Here is an 18,307-nt window from a genome sequence, read left to right on the forward strand (position 1 = left end):
TCTGTGGACATGGTTTGGCTGATGTGTGCAAAGTTCTGGACCAACCAAAGCTTCACTGCTGAGCAGACAAATATTCAAGGGGCTACATAAGATCAAACTCCAATAGCAACACCACACGGCAACAAAAGGTAACAGCACTAGTGGGCTTATGAAGTTCTAGTTCTCCTCTTATTTACTGAGAGAAGTAACTCTATGTTTGGGAGTCTCAACAAGGAGGCAGGGTAAGTGGGGAAGGCAATGCTTCAAGAGCTTCTTAGACAGGTGACTAACTTTACATACTGAGTCTGAAAAGCAAATCATATATTTTACAGCTTCATGCCAATCTTTCCTATTCGTTTATGATGTAGTTTTTGCTATAACAGAATCTACCATTTTTCTTTTTATAGTGTCATTTAGCATACTGTTTGAATTACCTGAAGATTAAATATCCACCCACATTCTTTTCTGTATATTAATCCCCTTTTACATGTAAATCTTTAGGGTATCTAGAACTTCATTTAGTATATCTGGAACCTCACACACGGTGTGAGGCAGGAACAGAAAAATATTTTTACAAATTTGTTGTCAGTTCTACCATTTAAGAATCTATCCTTTCCTCATTGATCTGAGAAGCCAGCATCACCAATTAGCAAATTTTACGAGTATGGATGTGTATGAGTACAAAGACACAAACATAATCAGGTGAGTCTGATTTTAGACCATCTAATAACCTACCTAGTCCAGCTAGAATTCAACTTTTCATGGTATTTTTCCAATTCTGGTCATGTAACACATTAAATATGAAGCCTATCTGATGCCTTCTAAAGCCTCCCAACAATTTTTAAAATATCTAATTAGACTATTGTTTATTCGATTTAATTTCCACAGAAAATGGAAAATTCCTGATTTGAATACTCTATCAAGCACAGTTTAGTCTCTACAAATATAGACTCACAATTACTCTTTTTAAAAAGTATAAAACCTGAAGACTTCATAATGGCCTGCCAAAAAGGACTTCGTTTTTCAAGTGAGCTAAATAACATTTAAATGCACTTAGGAGTATTTTAAACCCCTGGGAAATCTTAAATATTATAATTAAGAAACCAGTCTTTTATAGCATGTCACTTTGCCCAATGTTGGGGCCCTATATCACATTACTCTGTGTCAAACGCATAGCGAGGGAGAAAGTTGAAAGAGCCCTCCTGGGGCCTAAATGCTAAATTGCCAGCATTTGGTGGGTGTAAGTCATAACATTTCATCACCAGGCTTCGATTACTGTATGTAGAAAGCCTCAAATACAACATGAAATAGCTTAGAAAGATTCTAACAATATAATAAAGAATAATTCCATCAATACCTACCTACAAGGAACAAAAAGGCTCCGCCCAACTTAGTCATTATGTTCAAAGTACAGCTTTAAAAACAATCTAGCTCTATCCATAAAACTTTTAATAAAATAGGCTCTATCAGTAATAAAAAATTTACATGAAATAAGAATGCCTGCAAGAAAGCTTTAAAGCTCCTCCTATTATGTTTGCAAATAAAAATTCATGACTAGTCTTCTGCTTCCAAACATGATAGAATATCTGGTACCAGACTTGCGATCCTACCAAAAACAACTATAAACAGGCCAAAATCGATGAGGCAATTGTTTTCAGGGAATGAATAGCAGGCAGAGCAGGTCCCAGATCTTTGAGGGAAGGAAAATATGTAGTGAGCCTCACGATGGCCTCAGCTTTCTGCCTTGGAATACTTTCCTGTCCAGCACAAGGAAGACTAGCCCAAGTAAAGGAGGACTAGCCCAAGAAGAGCAGCTGAGAGACGGAGACCAGGTTTCTAAGCACGGTGATTAACCAGAGGCCCTTGGCCAAGGGCTGGGCTACACAAACACACGAGATGAGTCTCTATGCGGTCTAGCAGAGATTACCTTCTATGGGGCTGAAAGGTCAAGCAGCACTGGGAGTCATCCTCCCTATTATGCATGGAATGTTTGTGTTCTTCCCAAAATTCTTATGTTGAAGCTGTAATCCCCAGTGTGGCTGTATTTGCAGATGGGGCCTCTAAGGAAGTAATTATTGTTAAATGACGCCAAAAGGATGGGACCCTGATCCAACAAGATTAGTGTCCTTTTAAGAAGATACACCAGAGAGCTAGCACTCTCTTTGTGTACACACAGCCAGGAAAGGCCATATGAGGACACAGGAATAAGGGGGCTGTATATAATCCAAGGGGCGAACTCTCACCAGACAGCACCTCTGCTGGCACTTTGATCTCGGACTTGCAGGCCCCAGAACTGTGAGAAAATAAATTTCTGCTGTGTAAGCTACCTAGCCTATGGTATTGTTATGGCAGCCCAAGCAGGCTAATTAACACTGCACAAACAAAGCAAGAGAACACTTCATGCATTTAGTTGAAAATCCAAAAAGGGCACACCTTAGGAGGAAAAGCCCTCTAGAATTTAGTTCAAAACCAAAATAGGCCTCCCTCCAAGGAATAAAACCAAGCCTGTCAAAACCTAAAAGATCCCCCCCAATAATATTACAACCTGACAAAACTCAACACCATTTAGAGGAAGACAATGTAATTTAGCTTCCCTACAAAGAATAATCACAATGTCCACCGTAATATAAAAAATTACTAAATAAGCAAACAAGCATCCCAAAATCAAGATTAGTCAATAAAAACAGATGTTAGCATAACCCAAATGTTAGACTTAGCAAGAAAGAACTTTAGAGAATTATATATATTTTCAAGAATGCAAAGATTGGTGAATGCTCAGCAGAGAAATGAAAACTATAAAAATGGAATCTCTGAACTGCAAAGTACAATATCTCAATTTAAAAATGCATTAAATGGGCTGGGTGCGGGGGGCTCACACCTGTAATTCCAGCACTTTGGGAGGACGAGCAGGGTGGATCACGAGGTCAAGAGATCGAGACCATCCTGGCCAACATGGTGAAGCCCTGTCTCTACTAAAAATACAAAAAATTAGCCAGGTGTGGTGGTGGGTGCCTGTAGTTCCAGCTACTCAGGAGGCTGAGGCAGGAGAATCACTTGAACCTGGGAAGTGGAGGTTGCAGTGAGCCAAGATTACATAACTGTACTCTAGTCTGGGCAACAGAGCGAGACTCTGTCTCAAAAAAAAAAAAAACTTGTAATACCCAATCACATGGGAACTAACAAGCAGAACATGCGGATAATTTAAAGTATAACAGAAGGCAACATAAAAATGTATTATGATTAAGATACTATGTATCAATACCTTTGGACATGACTAAAGCAATTTAGAATTTTGTCTTAGTCTGTTTTACACTGCTATTTAACAGAATACCTCAAATGGGGTAGTTCATAAAGAACAGAAATTTATTTCTCACAGTTCTGGAGGCTGGAAAGTCCAAGATCAAAGCAATGGCATCTGGTCAGGGCCTTCTTACTGTGTCCTCACATGGCAGAAGGTGGAAGGGCAAGGGAGAGTGAACCCACTCCTGTAAGCCCTTTTTATTGCAGCATTAATCCATTCATAAAGGAGGTACTCTCATGACCTAAACACTTCCCAAAAGGCCCCATCCCCCAACACTGTTACATTGGCAACTGTTTCCAACACGTAAATTGTGGGGGATACATTCTCACCATAGCAATCTTAGGGGAAAAAATTGCTTTTTATCTATTAATAGGAGGAAAAACCCTCAATTGTTTCTATACCTTAAAATTGCAGTATAAGAACCGAGAAAAGCTAGCCAAAAAAATATATATATAAAAGATATATATATATATATATATAAACACATATGTACAATTTTTTTTTTTTTTTGAGATGGAGTCTTGCTCTGTTGCCCAGGCTGGAGTGCAGTGGCCGGATCTCAGCTCACTGCAAGCTCCACCTCCCGGGTTTACGCCATTCTCCTGCCTCAGTCTCCCGAGTAGCTGCGACTACAGGCACTCGCCACCAAGCCTGGCTAGTTTTTTGTATTTTTTTTAGTAGAGACGGGGTTTCACTGTGTTAGCCAGGATGGTCTCGATCTCCTGACCTCGTGATCCGCCTGTCTCGGCCTCCCAAAGTGCTGGGATTACAGGCTTGAGCCACCACGCTCAATTAATTAACAATTTAATTAAAAACAATAATAGGAATTAAGCAATAACTCCTGAGCATTTTACATATGCTAAATCACTTGCTCCTCAATCAAATGAAGGATTCTCATAAGTGGGGACTGGTGGTTCACACCTGTAATCCTAGCACTTTGGGAGGCCAAGCCAGGAGGATCACTTGAGAGTCCAGGAGTTCAAGACCAGCCTGGGCAACACAGTAAGATCCCTCATCTCTAACAACAACAACAAAAAAATTTAAAAAGTAGTCTGGTACAGTGATGCACATTTGCAGTTCTAGCTACTCAGAAGGCTGAAACAGGAGAGTGCATGAGCCCAGGAGTTTGAGGTTACAGTGAGCTATGATTGTGCCACTGTACTCCAGCCTGGGCTGGGTTATTTTACAACCTTGCATGTAAAATAAATAAATAAAAATAAAAACTATATAAATGGGAAAGCTGAGATACAGAAAATTATTCTTATTCTTATTATTTGAGATACAGTCTCACTCTGTCGCCCAGGTTGGAGTAGAATGGCACGATCTCAGCTCACTGCAACCTCTGCCTCCCGGGTTCAAGCAATTCTCCTGCCTCAGCCTCCCGAGTAGCTGGAACTACAGGCGCATGCCACCACGGCTGGGTAATTTTTGCATTTTTAGTAGAGACAAGGTTTTGCCATGTTGGTCAGGCTGGTCTCGAACTCCTGACCTCAGGTGATCTGCCCGCCTCGGCCTCCCAAAGTGCTGGGATTACAGGCATGAGCCACTGCACCTGGTCCAGAAAATTATTAAATAACTAGCACAAGGTTATACAGTTAGTAAGCAATAAAATAGAGATTTCAATTTGTGCCATCTGGCTCAGAGTGTGTGCTCCAGGTTCAAATCACTACATTAAACTGCCTCTTGAGAGTAATTTTTGTTCAAAATTGCCAAATTAACATAGTTTTTCTGTTTCCCTATGTATACATTGTTGCAGGAAGTAAGGGACCCTGAATGGGGGGACTGGCTGGAGCCATGGCACAGGAACATAAATTGTGAAGATTTCATGGACATTTATCAGTTCCCAAAATTAATACTTTTATCATTTCTTAGGCCTGTCTTTACTGCAATCTCTGAATATAAGTTGTGAAGATTTCATGGACATTTATCAGTTCCCAAATAATACTCTTATTAATTTCTTATGCCTGTCTTTAATCTCTTAATCCTGTTATCTTCATAAGCTGAGAATGTACATCACCTCAGGACTCTGTGATGATTGTGTTAACTATACAAATTGATTGTAAAACATGTGTTTTAAGAATATGAAATCTGACTGTAAAACGTGTGTTTGAACAATATGAAATCAGTGCACCTTAAAAAAGAACAGAATAACAGCAATTTTAGGGAACAAGGGAAGATAACCATAAGGTCTGACTGCCTGCGGGGTGGGGCAAAAAGAGCCATATTTTTCTTCCTGCAGAGAGTCTATAAACAGATGTGCAAGGAGGACAGATACTCAATTCTTCTCCTAGCAAAGAATATTAAATATTAAGACCCTAGGAAAAGAAGTGCATTCCTGGGGGGAGGTCTATAAACGGCCGCTCTGGGAGTGTCTGTCTTATGCGGTTGAGACAAGGACTGAAATACACCCTGGTCTCCTGCAGTATCCTCAGGCTTACTAGGATTGGGAAAGTCCAGCCTGGTAAATTTTGGTCAGACTGGTTCTCTGCTCTTGAACCCTGTTTTCTGTTAAGATGTTAAGACAATACGTGCACAGCTGAACACAGATCCTCATTAGTAATTCTAATTTTGCCCTTTGCCTTGTGATCTTTACTGGCCTCAGAAGCATGTGATCTTTGTGACCTACTCTCTGTTCATACACCACCTCCCCTTTTGAAATCCTTAATAAAAACTTGCTGGTTTTGCGGTTCAGGTGGGGCATTACAGACCTACCGATATGTGATGTCACCCCCGGCAGCCCAGCCGTAAAATTCCTCTCTTTGTACTCTTTCTCTTTCTGAGACCGGCTGACATTTAGGGAAACTAGAAAGAACCTACATTGAAATATTGGGGGCGGGTTCCCCTGATAATACATATCTTAAACACGCTGAATAGGAAACATGCAAATTCAACTCTCGTTTATAAGCAATGAATCAGGCAGAGTGCCATGATTAACTTTTTTTTTTTTTTTTTTTTTTTTTTTTGAGATGCAGTTTTGCTCTTGTTGCCCAGGCTGGAGTGCAATGGCACAATCTCGGCTCAATGCAAACCTCTGCCTCCCGAGTTCAAGCGATTCTCCTGCCTCAGCCTCCCAAGTAGCTGGGATTACAGGCATGCACCACCATGCCGGGCTAATTTTGTATTTTTAGTAGGGGTGGGGTTTCTCCACGTTGGTCAGGCTGGTCTCGAACTCCTAACCTCGGGTGATCTGCCCACCTAGGCCTCCCAAAGTGCTGGGATTAAAAGCGTGAGCCACTGTGCCCACCGATTAACTCCATTTACTAAACCATATAATAATACAATATATTCAAGAGCTGCTTCCTCTGATGCAATACAGATCAGTCATTGCCATTCTATTCATTTCTCATGTCGCCACCAACATTTTTGGGGCGATTAGGAGGAATTAAGAGAATTGAGCGTAAGGGGAGCCAGGAGGAAAAGAAGGGGGAAAAACACATAAAAATTCCCTTTTACTGTCTTTTAATATTTTAAACCATCTATTAAAAAGGCAAGTCCTGGGGCCAGCCTTTATTTTCCTACAAGTTTACTTTCTTCTTGGCTGATATTTCCAAAATACCCTCTGTAATCCTGTTAGGTGAGAACCATGTCCCCCTAACTCCACAAAATGAGCACACTCATTTACACACACCCTTACTCAGGAGACAGGGCAGAAGCATACATGTTATAATTTCCATTGTAATAGGCCTATTAGGAAGCATAATGTGCCAGACATTTTCTAGTGACTGGGATAAAGGAAAAATGAGTCAGCCGGGTGCAGTGGCTCATGTCTGTAATCTCAGCACTTTGGGAGGCTGAGGCGGGCAGATCACAAGGTCAGGAGATCAAGACGAGCCTGGTTAACATGGTGAAACCCCATCTCTATTAAAAATATATATATATACAAAAAATTATCTGGGTGGGGTGGCACACACCTGTAGTCCCAACTACTCAGGAGGCTGTGCCAGGAGAATCACTTGAACCCGGGAGATGGAGGTTGCAGTGAGCCAAAATAGCGCCACTGCACTCCGGCCTGGGCAACAGAACGAGACTCCGTCTCGGAAAAAAAAAAAAAGAGTCTCCAAGGTAGCCACTAGCATGCCAAAAAGTTACAGATAGAGAATCAAAAGCAAATAGGCCAGGCATATGATTACATTACCTCTGCAGACCGAGAAGACCATTATGCACACTCTGTATGCACCTGTGGAGTACTGTCAGGCTTCAGGGGTGGGATACACATCACCAGTTAAACAACAAGGACCTGCCCTGCCTACATCCAGCTCTGAAGCTTTCTTACTAGCTTATAAGCTTTGGAGTAGTTCACCTTCATTTTGACTCAAACTCAAATCCATGTTCTCATTTGTCAAATGGAGATTAAAATAGATGCCGTGCTTAAAAGAGTTGTGAAAATTACGTGAAAAGAAAAATGGACAAAATACTTAAACAAGTAGTACTTTGAAAAAGAGAATATCCATTGCAAAATAAATATATTTAAAGGTGCCCAACATCAAGAGTTATCAGGTAAATGCATATTAAAACTACAATGAAGGCCAGGCATGGTGGCTCCCGCCTGTAACTCCAGCACTTTGGGAGGTCAAGGCGAGCGGATCACATGAGGCCAGGAGCTGGAGACGAGCCTGGCCAACACAGGGAAACCCTGTCTCTACTGAAAATGCAAAAACTAGCCAGGCATGGTGGTGTACATCTGTAGTCCCAGCTACTCGGGAGGTAGGAGAATCGCTTGAACCTGGGAGGGAGAGGTTGCAGTGAGCCCAGATCATGTCACTGCATTCCAGCCTGGGGGACAGAGCAAGACTGTCTCAAAATCAACAACAATGACAAAGCCCATAATGAGATACCCACTAGAATGGCTAAAAATTTTAAAACTACATCATCATGTACTGACAAATTTCAGACATAAAATTGTAATAATACGACAAAATGAAAAATCAAGGCAGGGAAGAAGAGAAGTGGTCAGATTCAGAGACAGAAAACAACCAAGGAGAAAAAAATAACAAAAGATAAAGAAATGATATATCCTTAAGTTTTATTTTGATATCTGGGTGATAAATAGTTAGAACCAATAGTTGTCAAGTAACCAGAGTTTGATATCCTACTCTACATACATACACACAAAGCCTATTCTTAACACCTATAAGCAGGTGGCCACTTCAGAATGTCAATAATTTTCAGGGGACAATGGCCATTCCCAGATATCTGCCACAATGACCTTCTTAGGTTCAATCTCTACATTAGATACAAATGTTTATTCATTATCAGATAACTTAACAGAACCTAATAAGGTATTAATGTTTGGGAAAAAAAAAGTTCTTCCCCTTCAACCCTCCATCTCAAGGACTTAGTACTGCTGTGGACAAACCAAAACACTGCACATGCTAGATTTCTTTAAGCAGATCTCTTTTTAGAAGAGAAGGTTAAGATAATACATCCCATGACAAATGAAAGTAAAAGCTGCTGTTCCAGATAAGAATAAAAAAAAAAACTTTTAGTACAAATGAGAAGTAAAATTCTGAGTCACTACAATTCTCATATTGCAAATGTAAATAGGCAAGTGCTTACTAAAGGAATGTTTACCGACCAAGAAAATAGTCTGCGAGTTTTCAGATACAATAAAAATTTCACTGCATAACAAATTTTTCATCCGAATGCTATCATTTAAAAATGATACTAAATATGAGGGAGACTGCACATAATAAAAATTTTTTAATCCTTCACCATTTCCCCTCATGCTTTTATAAAATATGAGATAAAACACAGTTCTGAGCTTGCATTAAAAGTCAGTAAGAACTGGAACTACTTCACAAGATACTTCATTTTTAACATTCCTTAACTGGAGAAAACTAAAGAAAGGCCTCCCTGAATGGAACAGAGATCACCATAACAGGTCTCCATGGTAAAGAACTGCAAATGTTCCACAAGGTGCTACAGGGACAGAGAGGTGCTTGTCCTTTAAGCATAGCAGCCACAGACCCATAAGAAAATAATGCTAAAGGAAGTCTAAAAGCTGAGAGCAACACTTATTACACCAAAAAAGACAGCAGATGCCAATAAGTCAATGTGAAACTTAATCCTAAAAAAGAAAGGATGAGGGAAAAGAATGTTTCAACAATACCAAAATGCCTCAGGAACTAATATCCTTCTCACCCATGGTATAGGACAAATATTGCCAATTAGCTGCTATTTTTATAACAGGAAAAAGACTGTAAGCAAAAACACTTTTAAAAACTTTGTAACTTAGGCCAGGCATGGTGCTCATTCCTATAATCCCAGTACTTTGGTAGGCCAAGGTAGGTGAATCACTTGAGGTCAGGAGTTGAAGACCAGCCTGGACCACATGGTGAAACCCCATTTCTAGAAAAAATACAACAACAAAAAAATTAGCCAGGCATGGTGGTGGGCGCTTCTAATCCCAGCTACTCAGGAGGCTGAGGTAGGAGAATTGCTTGAACCCAGGAGGCAGAGGCTGCAGTGAGCTGAGACTGTACCACTGCACTTCAGCCTGGGTGACCGAGTGAGGCTGTGTCTCAAAAAAGAAAAAATAATAAAATACAGCCGGGTGCGGTGGCTCAAGCCTGTAATCCCAGCACTTTGGGAGGCCGAGATGGGTGGATCACGAGGTCAGGAGATCGAGACCATCCGGGCTAACACAGTGAAACCCCATCTCTACTAAAAAAAATACAAAAAACTAGCCGGGCGATGTGGCGGGCGCCTGTAGTCCCAGCTACTCGGGAGGCTGAGGCAGGAGAATGGCGTAAACCCGGGAGGCGGAGCTTGCAGTGAGCTGAGATCCGGCCACTGCACTCCAGCCTGGGCGACAGAGCCAGACTCCGTCTCAAAAAAAATAATAATAAAAATAAAATAAAATAAAAACTTTTTAACTTAAACAAAATGAAAAATCAAGGAAGGGGGAGAAGAAAAGTGGTCAGATTCAAGGACAAAAGACAACCAAGGAGGAAGAAAATAACAAGAGATAAATGATATATCCTTAAGTTTCATTTTGATACCTGGGTAATAGATGGTTAGAACCATCACTTGTCAAGTAACTAGAGTTTGCTATCCTACCCTACATACTTATAAACAAGGCCTATTCTATTCTTTTTTTTTTTTTTTCTTTTGAGACAGAGTCTTGCTCTGTCATCCAGGCTGGAGTGCAGTGGCACAATCTCAGCTCACTGCAACCTCTGCCTCCCGGGTTCAAGTGATTTTCCTGCCTCAGCTTCCCGAGTGGCTGGGATTACAGGCGTGCACCACCATGTCCGGCTAATTTTTGTATTTTTAGTAGAGACGGGGTTTCACCATGTTGGTCAGGCTGGTCTCGAACTTCTGACCCTGTGATCCGCCCACCTCGGCCTCCCAACATGTTGGGATTACAGGTGTGAGCCACCACGCACGGCCACAAGGCCTATTCTTAACATGCAGGTTAAGGTCCTTTATTTAAACAAAAGCTATGCTAGAGACACATCCACCTAACCACACTGCTGTAGTATTATGTTGTATATTCACTGGCAGAAAATCATTCTCTTCCTGACTTACTTTCAAATTACACATAAACTTATTAAATGTTATTATTAATGAATAAAAATATTTTTTAAACTATCGATATCAGCTGATGTGAAACAAAAATAAAATTAATGTCTTTTCTCTTAAATCCTAAAAACCTACAAGAAATTCCCTTGTATAATGATTTTAACCAATCTGTCATATAATCCATTTGAAATGCCCAAAATAGCTAAGACAATTATAAAACAGTGGGGAAAGAACAGACAATTCAATCCATAGTGATTAGACAACTGATTATTATCTATTGTCAAATGATTATCCAATTCAATTCCTCCGCAGACCTTATACAAAAAATAATTCCTGGTGGATCAAAGACCTAAATGTGAAAATCAAGAGTTTAGTAAAACTTGCAGAAGAAAATATGAAACGATCTGTATAACCTCAGGGTGGAGAAGGGTTTCTTTTCCTTATTACAGGTGTGAGCCACCACACTCAGCCCTAAAGCCTTTCTTAAGAAAAATAAAACTAAGGGAGAATGACAAATATCACTAAGTGAAAACTCACATTTTCTTTAAAATAAAAGACACCAGAAACAAAAAGAACTAGAATACAGATTTGCAACACACATACCCAACTAAAGATTAGTAGGAAATGTATCTGGAACTCTAAAAATCAATTTTATTTTTCGGTGTTGGTTTTTGGTTTCGTTTTTTTGTTTTGTTTTATTTGAGAGACAGGATCTGGCTCTGTCACCCAGGCTGGAATGCAGTGGCGCAATCATGGCTCACTGTAGCCTCAACCTCCCCAGCTCAAGCCATCCTCCCACCTCAATCTCCCAAGTAGCTCGGACTACAGGCATGCGCCACCATGCTCAGCTAATTTTTGTATTTTTTGTAGAGACGGGGTTTCATCATGTGGCCTTGGCTGATCTCGAACTCCTGAGATCAAGCAATCCACCAAGTGCTGGGATTACAGGTGTGAGCTGCTGCACCCTGCCATCAATTTTTAAAAAGTAACCCAATAGAATAATAAAAGTAATGAGCAGGCAATTTATAGAAAAAGAAAACAGAATGATGAAGAAACATATGAAAAGATGCTCATCTTCACTGGCAATGAAGTGGAAACTGAAAATGAAATGAAAACAATGTCTTACTTCATACCCATCAAATAGGCATAAAGAAAATGTGACAATGCTCAGCATTAGTGAGGATGTGGAACAACAGGAATTTCACTGCTGACAGGAAGGAAATCAACAAACCCTTGGAAGGGTGACTTTGCAAGACCTACATTTCTTTTTTTTTTTTTTTTTTTTGAGACGGAGTCTCACTCTGTTGCCCTGGTTGGAGTGCAGTGGCACAATCTCCACCTCCCAGGTTCAAGTGATTCTTCTACCTCAGCCTCCCAAGCAGCTGGGATGACAGGCATTCACTACCACACTCAGCTAATTTTTGTATTTTCAGTAGAGTCAGGTTTCACCACATTGGCCAGGTTGGTCTTGAACTCCTGACCTCAGGTGATCTGCCCACCTCAGCCTCCCAAAGTGTTGGGATTACAGGCATGAGCCACCACACCAGGCCAAGAGCTACACTTCTACTGAAGAATTCCTGTTCAAGACAACAACCTTTAAGAATTTTACGCTCTGGCCAGGCGCGGTGGCTCAAGCCTGTAATCCCAGCACTTTGGGAGGCCGAGACAGGCGGATCACGAGGTCAGGAGATCAAGACCATCCTGGCTAACACGGTGAAACCCCGTCTCTACTAAAAAAAGTACAAAAAAAACTAGCCGGGCGAGGTTGCGAGCGCCTGGAGTCCCAGCTACTCGGGAGGCTGAGGCAGGAGAATGGCGTAAACCCGGTAGGCGGAGCTTGCAGTGAGCAGAGATCCGGCCACTGCACTCCAGCCTGGGTGACAGAGCGAGACTCCGTCTCAAAAAAAAAAAAAAAAAAAGAATTTTACGCTCTGCCAGGCACGGTGGCTCAGGTCTGTAATCCCAGGACTTCGGGAGGCCGAGGCAGGCGGATCACGAGGTCAGGAGTTGCACACAAGAAAACACAGATAAAAACTTTCAATACAGAGCTGTCTGTAGGTGCAAGAAATTGGAAATAAAGTCATGTTAGTCAATAGGACAACAGATAATGCATATTCATATAGTGGTATAGTATCACACAGCCATTAAAATTAATAACCTAGAGCTACAAACATCAACATGAATAACTCTCGCAAAGAAATGCTGTATGGGCCAGGCACGGTGACTCATGCCTGTAATCCCAGCACTTTGGGAGGCCAAGGCAGGCAGATCACCTGAGGTCAGGAGTTCAAGACCGGCCTGGCCAACATGGCAAAACCCCAACTCTGCTAAAACATGCAAAACTAGCAGAGCATGGTGGTGCACGCCTGTAACCCCAGCTACTCAGGAGGCTGAGGCACAAGAATTGCTTGAACCTGGGAAGTAGGGGTTGCAGTGAGCTGAGATCACACCACTGCACTCCAGCCTGGGCGACAGAGCAAGACTCTGTCTCAAAAAAAAAGAAATGCTGAATGACGAAAGTTGCAGAATGACAAAAAGACACCATTTTTTAAAAGTTTAAAAACATCTAAACAATATACAGTATATTTGTAAGTGTAGTATATATACTATTAAAGAGAATTTCCATCTATTTATAGAGTGTTTAACTCTGAGAAAGGAGGAAGAATGGGATCAGGTAGCTGCTAAAAATACTAAAGTATTTCACTGCATCTTGAATGTTCCTTTCTTTAAAAAAAGAATCAAGTATATCAGAATATTAGTACTTGACATAATTGCCTGGCAGGAATGGGAGTTCATATTTTGTATTTTATGCTGAAAATATTTCATAGTTTAAAAAGCTACAAAATATATTAGAAAAAACTTGGCTAAGTCTACTATTCTTATTCAAAACCAAAAAACTTTTAATTTTACTTTTTTACGAAGATTTTAACTTATTGTACAAAGAGTGGCCTAGTTAAGCAAATGTTATACATTTGAATGTATAAAATGAATTTGTATTATTCTTATGCTATCAGTTATCTATTTTTATATTGGGATTTTTTATAAAATTTCACTGGAGAAAAGGACTGCATGACTGCATTTCACTGGAGAAAGTCTTAAGCTACTTCCTGGTCAATGTCTTCTAACACAGCAAAAGTCAAAAACACAGCAATACACACATTAAAAAGTCGTTTGGAAACGTATTCTCTTAAAAGTTCACAAATCAAACCGCTGCATCCACAGTTTTGTAGAGGTAGAATTTGAGCTCAGCTTTGTGGGACACAAGTATATCTTTAAAGGAAATACCAAGGTTGAAAGGAGCAAACATTTAGCAATGAATGGTAAATAGCACAGAGGCAGAAAACTGGCAAGAAAGATTGCCTGGCTGAGTAAGGGGAAAAAAGATATGCAAACAAGAACCGGAGTTAAGGCTTAGAACAGAAAAGTCATGACTTGGAAATCAATGAATAAAGAAATGACATCTTCTCTGTTAACACTAACCACTATGGCCCCGTCCCCCATGTTTCACTTTCCCCTCAGAATTCTACGAGAATGGCTACTCCAACCAGGCTCCACCTCAAGATCCCCATACCCCTCTAACACTTGAGCCCCCCGTTGGGGAGAAGAGGCGGGATATAAGGATATTTTCTTTTTTCCCCTCAGAACACATCAAAGAAATCTTATTAAACAAAACAAAAAAATGAATCTAGATTTGAGGAATTCCAATAAAATGTTTAAAGAGCTCTAATACTACCAAATCTAGTATATTCTTCAGGGCTTGTAGGTTCTGATGCCAAGAAAAGATAGGAATTTGCCAAGAGTTCCCTACTTTCTAGCCTTTGACCTGCTTCCATTTGACAAGTCACATATCATCATCAATTCATGAGTGCCTTCCTAAGACACCTTGATCCATCCTTTTCTCAGCCTCTAAGAAAAGGATTCCTTCCTCGTATGAATGTCAGAAAGACTGCTCACCCTTAAGCAAGACTCTTCACCTACCAAAAGAGATTAATCTTTAAAGGCCTTTAATCATAAAATGAGCATATCATACACTAGCAAAAGGTGGTTACTTCCTGTTGTGAAAGTGCTATCAGAGAAGGGGGGAAGGAGGCTGGGCACAGTGGCTCACGCCTGTTATCCCAACACTTTGGGAGGCTGAGGCGGGCAGATCACTTGAGGCCAGGAGTTCAAGACCAGCCCGGCCAACATGGTGAAACCCCCATCTCTACTAAAAATACAAAAATTAGCCAGGTGTGGTGGTGCACACCTATAGTCCCAGCTACTTGGGAGGCTGAGGCAAGAGAATTGCTTGAACCTGGGAGGTGGGGTTGCAGTGCAGATCAGGCCACTGCACTCCAGCCTGGGAGACAGATTCGTCTCAAAAAAAAAAAAAAGAAAAGAAAAAAGAAAAGGTGGGAAGGAGAGGATAGCGTCAACACCTTCTCAGAGAAAGCTCCTATCTGAAGGTCCTTGTCTTTTCTTCAGGTACTATATTTCAAATAAAGAGAGAATATAAAGTTTCTTGTATATTTCTGGCAATATACGTGTACTAAATTACAATTCTTATGTCTGTATGTTTCCTTCATTAGACTGAGAGTTCCTTGAAGGCAGGAACTCACAGTCTATTTATTCATTTTGTGTTCATAGGTTAACACAATGTTTGACACAGTAATTATTCATTATATGTCTGGTGAATGAAGAGTGAACAAAGGAATGACCAAAAAAAAAAAAAAAAGGTAATAAAAATCTCACTGAATCAAGGAGAACAAGTGAAAAAGACAATGACAATGTAAAGTAACATTCCTATAGATATCTCAAGCCAAATTAATGACTTCTCTGTGTGTGTGTGTATGTATATATGTGTATGTGTATATACATATATATATATTTTCTGAGACGGAGTCTTGCTCTGTTGCCAGGCTGGAGTGCAGTGGTGAGATGTCGGCTCACTGCAACCTCCACCTCCTGGGTTCAAGCGATTCTCCTGCCTCAGCCTCCCGAGTAGCAGGGACTACAGGCACGCGCCACCAAGCCTGGCTAATTTTTTGCATTTTGGTAGAAACAGGGTTTCACCATGTTGGTCAGGCTGGTCTCGAACTCCCGACCTCAGGTGATCCACCCACCTCAGCCTCCCAAAGTGCTGGGATTACAGGCGTGAGCCACCGCATCTGGCCCTTGCTTTGTATTAACGATTTAAAATGAAAAGTTTCAAGATATGAAAAACGCAACATGTAATTTTCCTTCTATGATATATGTGCAAGTCCAACTTGAGCTCCTTAGTATTTCATTCTACTTTTTCTAACTCCATTCTCTTGTCTAGAAGTTGCACGAGGGCCTCAAATTCATTCTTTCATCCTTAAAATGCCTTTGGGGTACTGAATTCAGCCATCCTTAAGCTAATATGTAACTACTTGAAGCTCTGGCTTATGGCATCGGCCATAAAATAATCTAGACACAGTTTTTTTGTTTTTGTTTTTTAAATTTCAACAGCAGTGCCTCCTTTACAACTGTGGGACTAAACTGTGATCCACTAAACCATGCTGGAGCCTCGGGAGCCAGGCAGGGAAAGGTTTAGAACAGAACAGTAGGAGTAACTCTGCCTACTTCCACCAGAGAATTTTTCCATCAGAAAACAATCAACTTCCAAGAAAGATTTACCTTAAAGAAAAAGAGTTCACGGTTTTTAAGTTTTAAAATCATTTGTCTAATTCTATTTTGTACCTTCTGTTTTATTTCATTACAACAGAACCAAAGTGTTCTTTTAAAAGCAATTTTTTTAAAGTACAAGTTGCACAAAGGTAGTATGATTCAAACAAAAGAATAAATACTGCAATGAAGTGTTCCAAAAGGAAACAGTGAGCCTCAGAGTGATGTTTCCCAGATTTATGCCAGTCACCTGTATTCAGCCACCAAGAAAAAAGTTGAATGAAATAAGGAACATACAAATTTGAACTATTTACATATATCATTTGACTCAAACATATTTTTTTAAATGGCTTAGGGATTACACAACGTACCAGAATAGGGCAGTTTCTGCAGTTTCCTAATAACCAAATGTTAACCAAGAAACAGGTGAATTACTGCCCAAGATGTGCTGTATTCTTGTGAGTCCCCCTGCCCCAACCCCATTTTCAAGTTCTAAAAATTTACCTAGAGTTCTGTTAACTAAGGCTACAAAAAGAAACAAAAAACAAACCTGTAGTCCCAGCTACTCGGGAAGGGAAAACGGACGTGGAGGCTGAGGCGAGAGGAATTCTAGTCGCACCTGGGCAACATAGTGAGACTCAGACTCTCAAAAATACATACATATATGTCTGTTTGTTTTAGTGTTACTCAAATTTCCAAAATAATTTCGTATATATCTTGTCCATGTTTTTCTCATTCTATAGTCACTCAGACCAGCGCTTTATGACCGCAACAAGTAAAATACTTGTTGTTCTGGAGTGTTTTGAGACTCGAGATTTCCTTTACATACTCTAAAACAGAACATCTCCTAGCACCCGTGCAATCTTTGCAATTCGGGGATGAAGAGCAACACCTTTACAACTGCAATAAATCTTAAGACTACCCTATCAGGGATTGAATGCAAGAGTAATATAAATAATGGGAAGTAAGTTCTTCCTATCCAATGCGGCTGTCTAGGTGTTAAGTGTCTGGTGTTGGGCTTCTCTAGACAGTAGGGTCTCCACTGCTGCATCATCCTCAAAAAATGATGGGGCAGACACAGAGATAACTAGCTGTCGAACGAGCAGGAAGTTTTTAATCACCAACTACACAATTACTTAATCAGTCCAGTCTCCAGCGAGCCCTAGGCTCTTCCCAAATCCTACGCTTGGAAGGGAGAACGGCCCTTTGAGCGTCCCCAAATTCACGCGGCAGGAAGCACTCCCCAAATCGCTAGCGACGCGCCGAGGTTGCCCCCAGAAAAATCCCAACGTCGAAGTAGCGGGCGGCACCGCCCCTCCCCTCCCTACGCTTGGCTTCCTAGTCCGGAGTCGCTACCGCCCACTTTCTAGCTGGACAAACAGCAGTCCAGGGCCGGACACAGAGCAGTCCAGGACCGGGCACAACACTCACCCACGTCTTGCTCGAAGGGGTTGGCGGTGAACAAAGGCATCTCGCCGGCGCCGGAGCCCTACTCGCTGCTGTCTAGCTGAGACTCCGCAACTGCTCCCCGCCGGGTGACCCGCGGCCACGGCTCCCTAGACCGCTCCGCTTCGGCCTCCGTCCCCGCACTTCCGCCACCGCACCTGCCCGGCTCCTGCCTGACGGGCCGGCTCGGAGTCCACCCTTCGACCCCGCGCTCCTGTCCCAACTTTTCTCCCGGGGCAAGATCCCTCCGATCACGGGCGTCCTCCCAAGGCCTTTGTCGCTGCCCCAGTCCCAGACTTTTGTAGGGGTCAGGCGGCCGCTACGGCCACCTTTCCAGCGCTAGGACCCCGGCGAGCCACGGAGCCGGGGACCTTCGGAGCCGGAAGTAGTCCCGCCTGGAACGGGACGACCCCGGAAGCTGCAGTGCCGGCG

General features: G+C 41.6%; 1 protein-coding gene across 4 annotated transcripts in view; it reads right to left on the reverse strand.

The window, feature by feature from the left end:
• STAM2 (signal transducing adaptor molecule 2) overlaps window positions 1-18,026 on the reverse strand; it is a 56,050-nt gene extending 38,024 nt beyond the window's left edge. For all 4 annotated transcript variants that reach the window (XM_005573192.5, XM_015432202.4, XM_065525487.2 and 1 more), the window contains exon 1: window positions 17,861-18,026. In XM_005573192.5, the coding sequence (XP_005573249.2) occupies window positions 17,861-17,900 (40 nt within the window). In that variant the 5' untranslated portion in view covers window positions 17,901-18,026. The remainder of the gene's footprint in view (window positions 1-17,860) is intronic.
• Window positions 18,027-18,307: the final 281 nt, after the last annotated feature.

This window comes from Macaca fascicularis, chromosome 12 (genome assembly GCF_037993035.2).
Source record: "Macaca fascicularis isolate 582-1 chromosome 12, T2T-MFA8v1.1".
Lineage (NCBI taxonomy): Eukaryota > Metazoa > Chordata > Mammalia > Primates > Cercopithecidae > Macaca > Macaca fascicularis.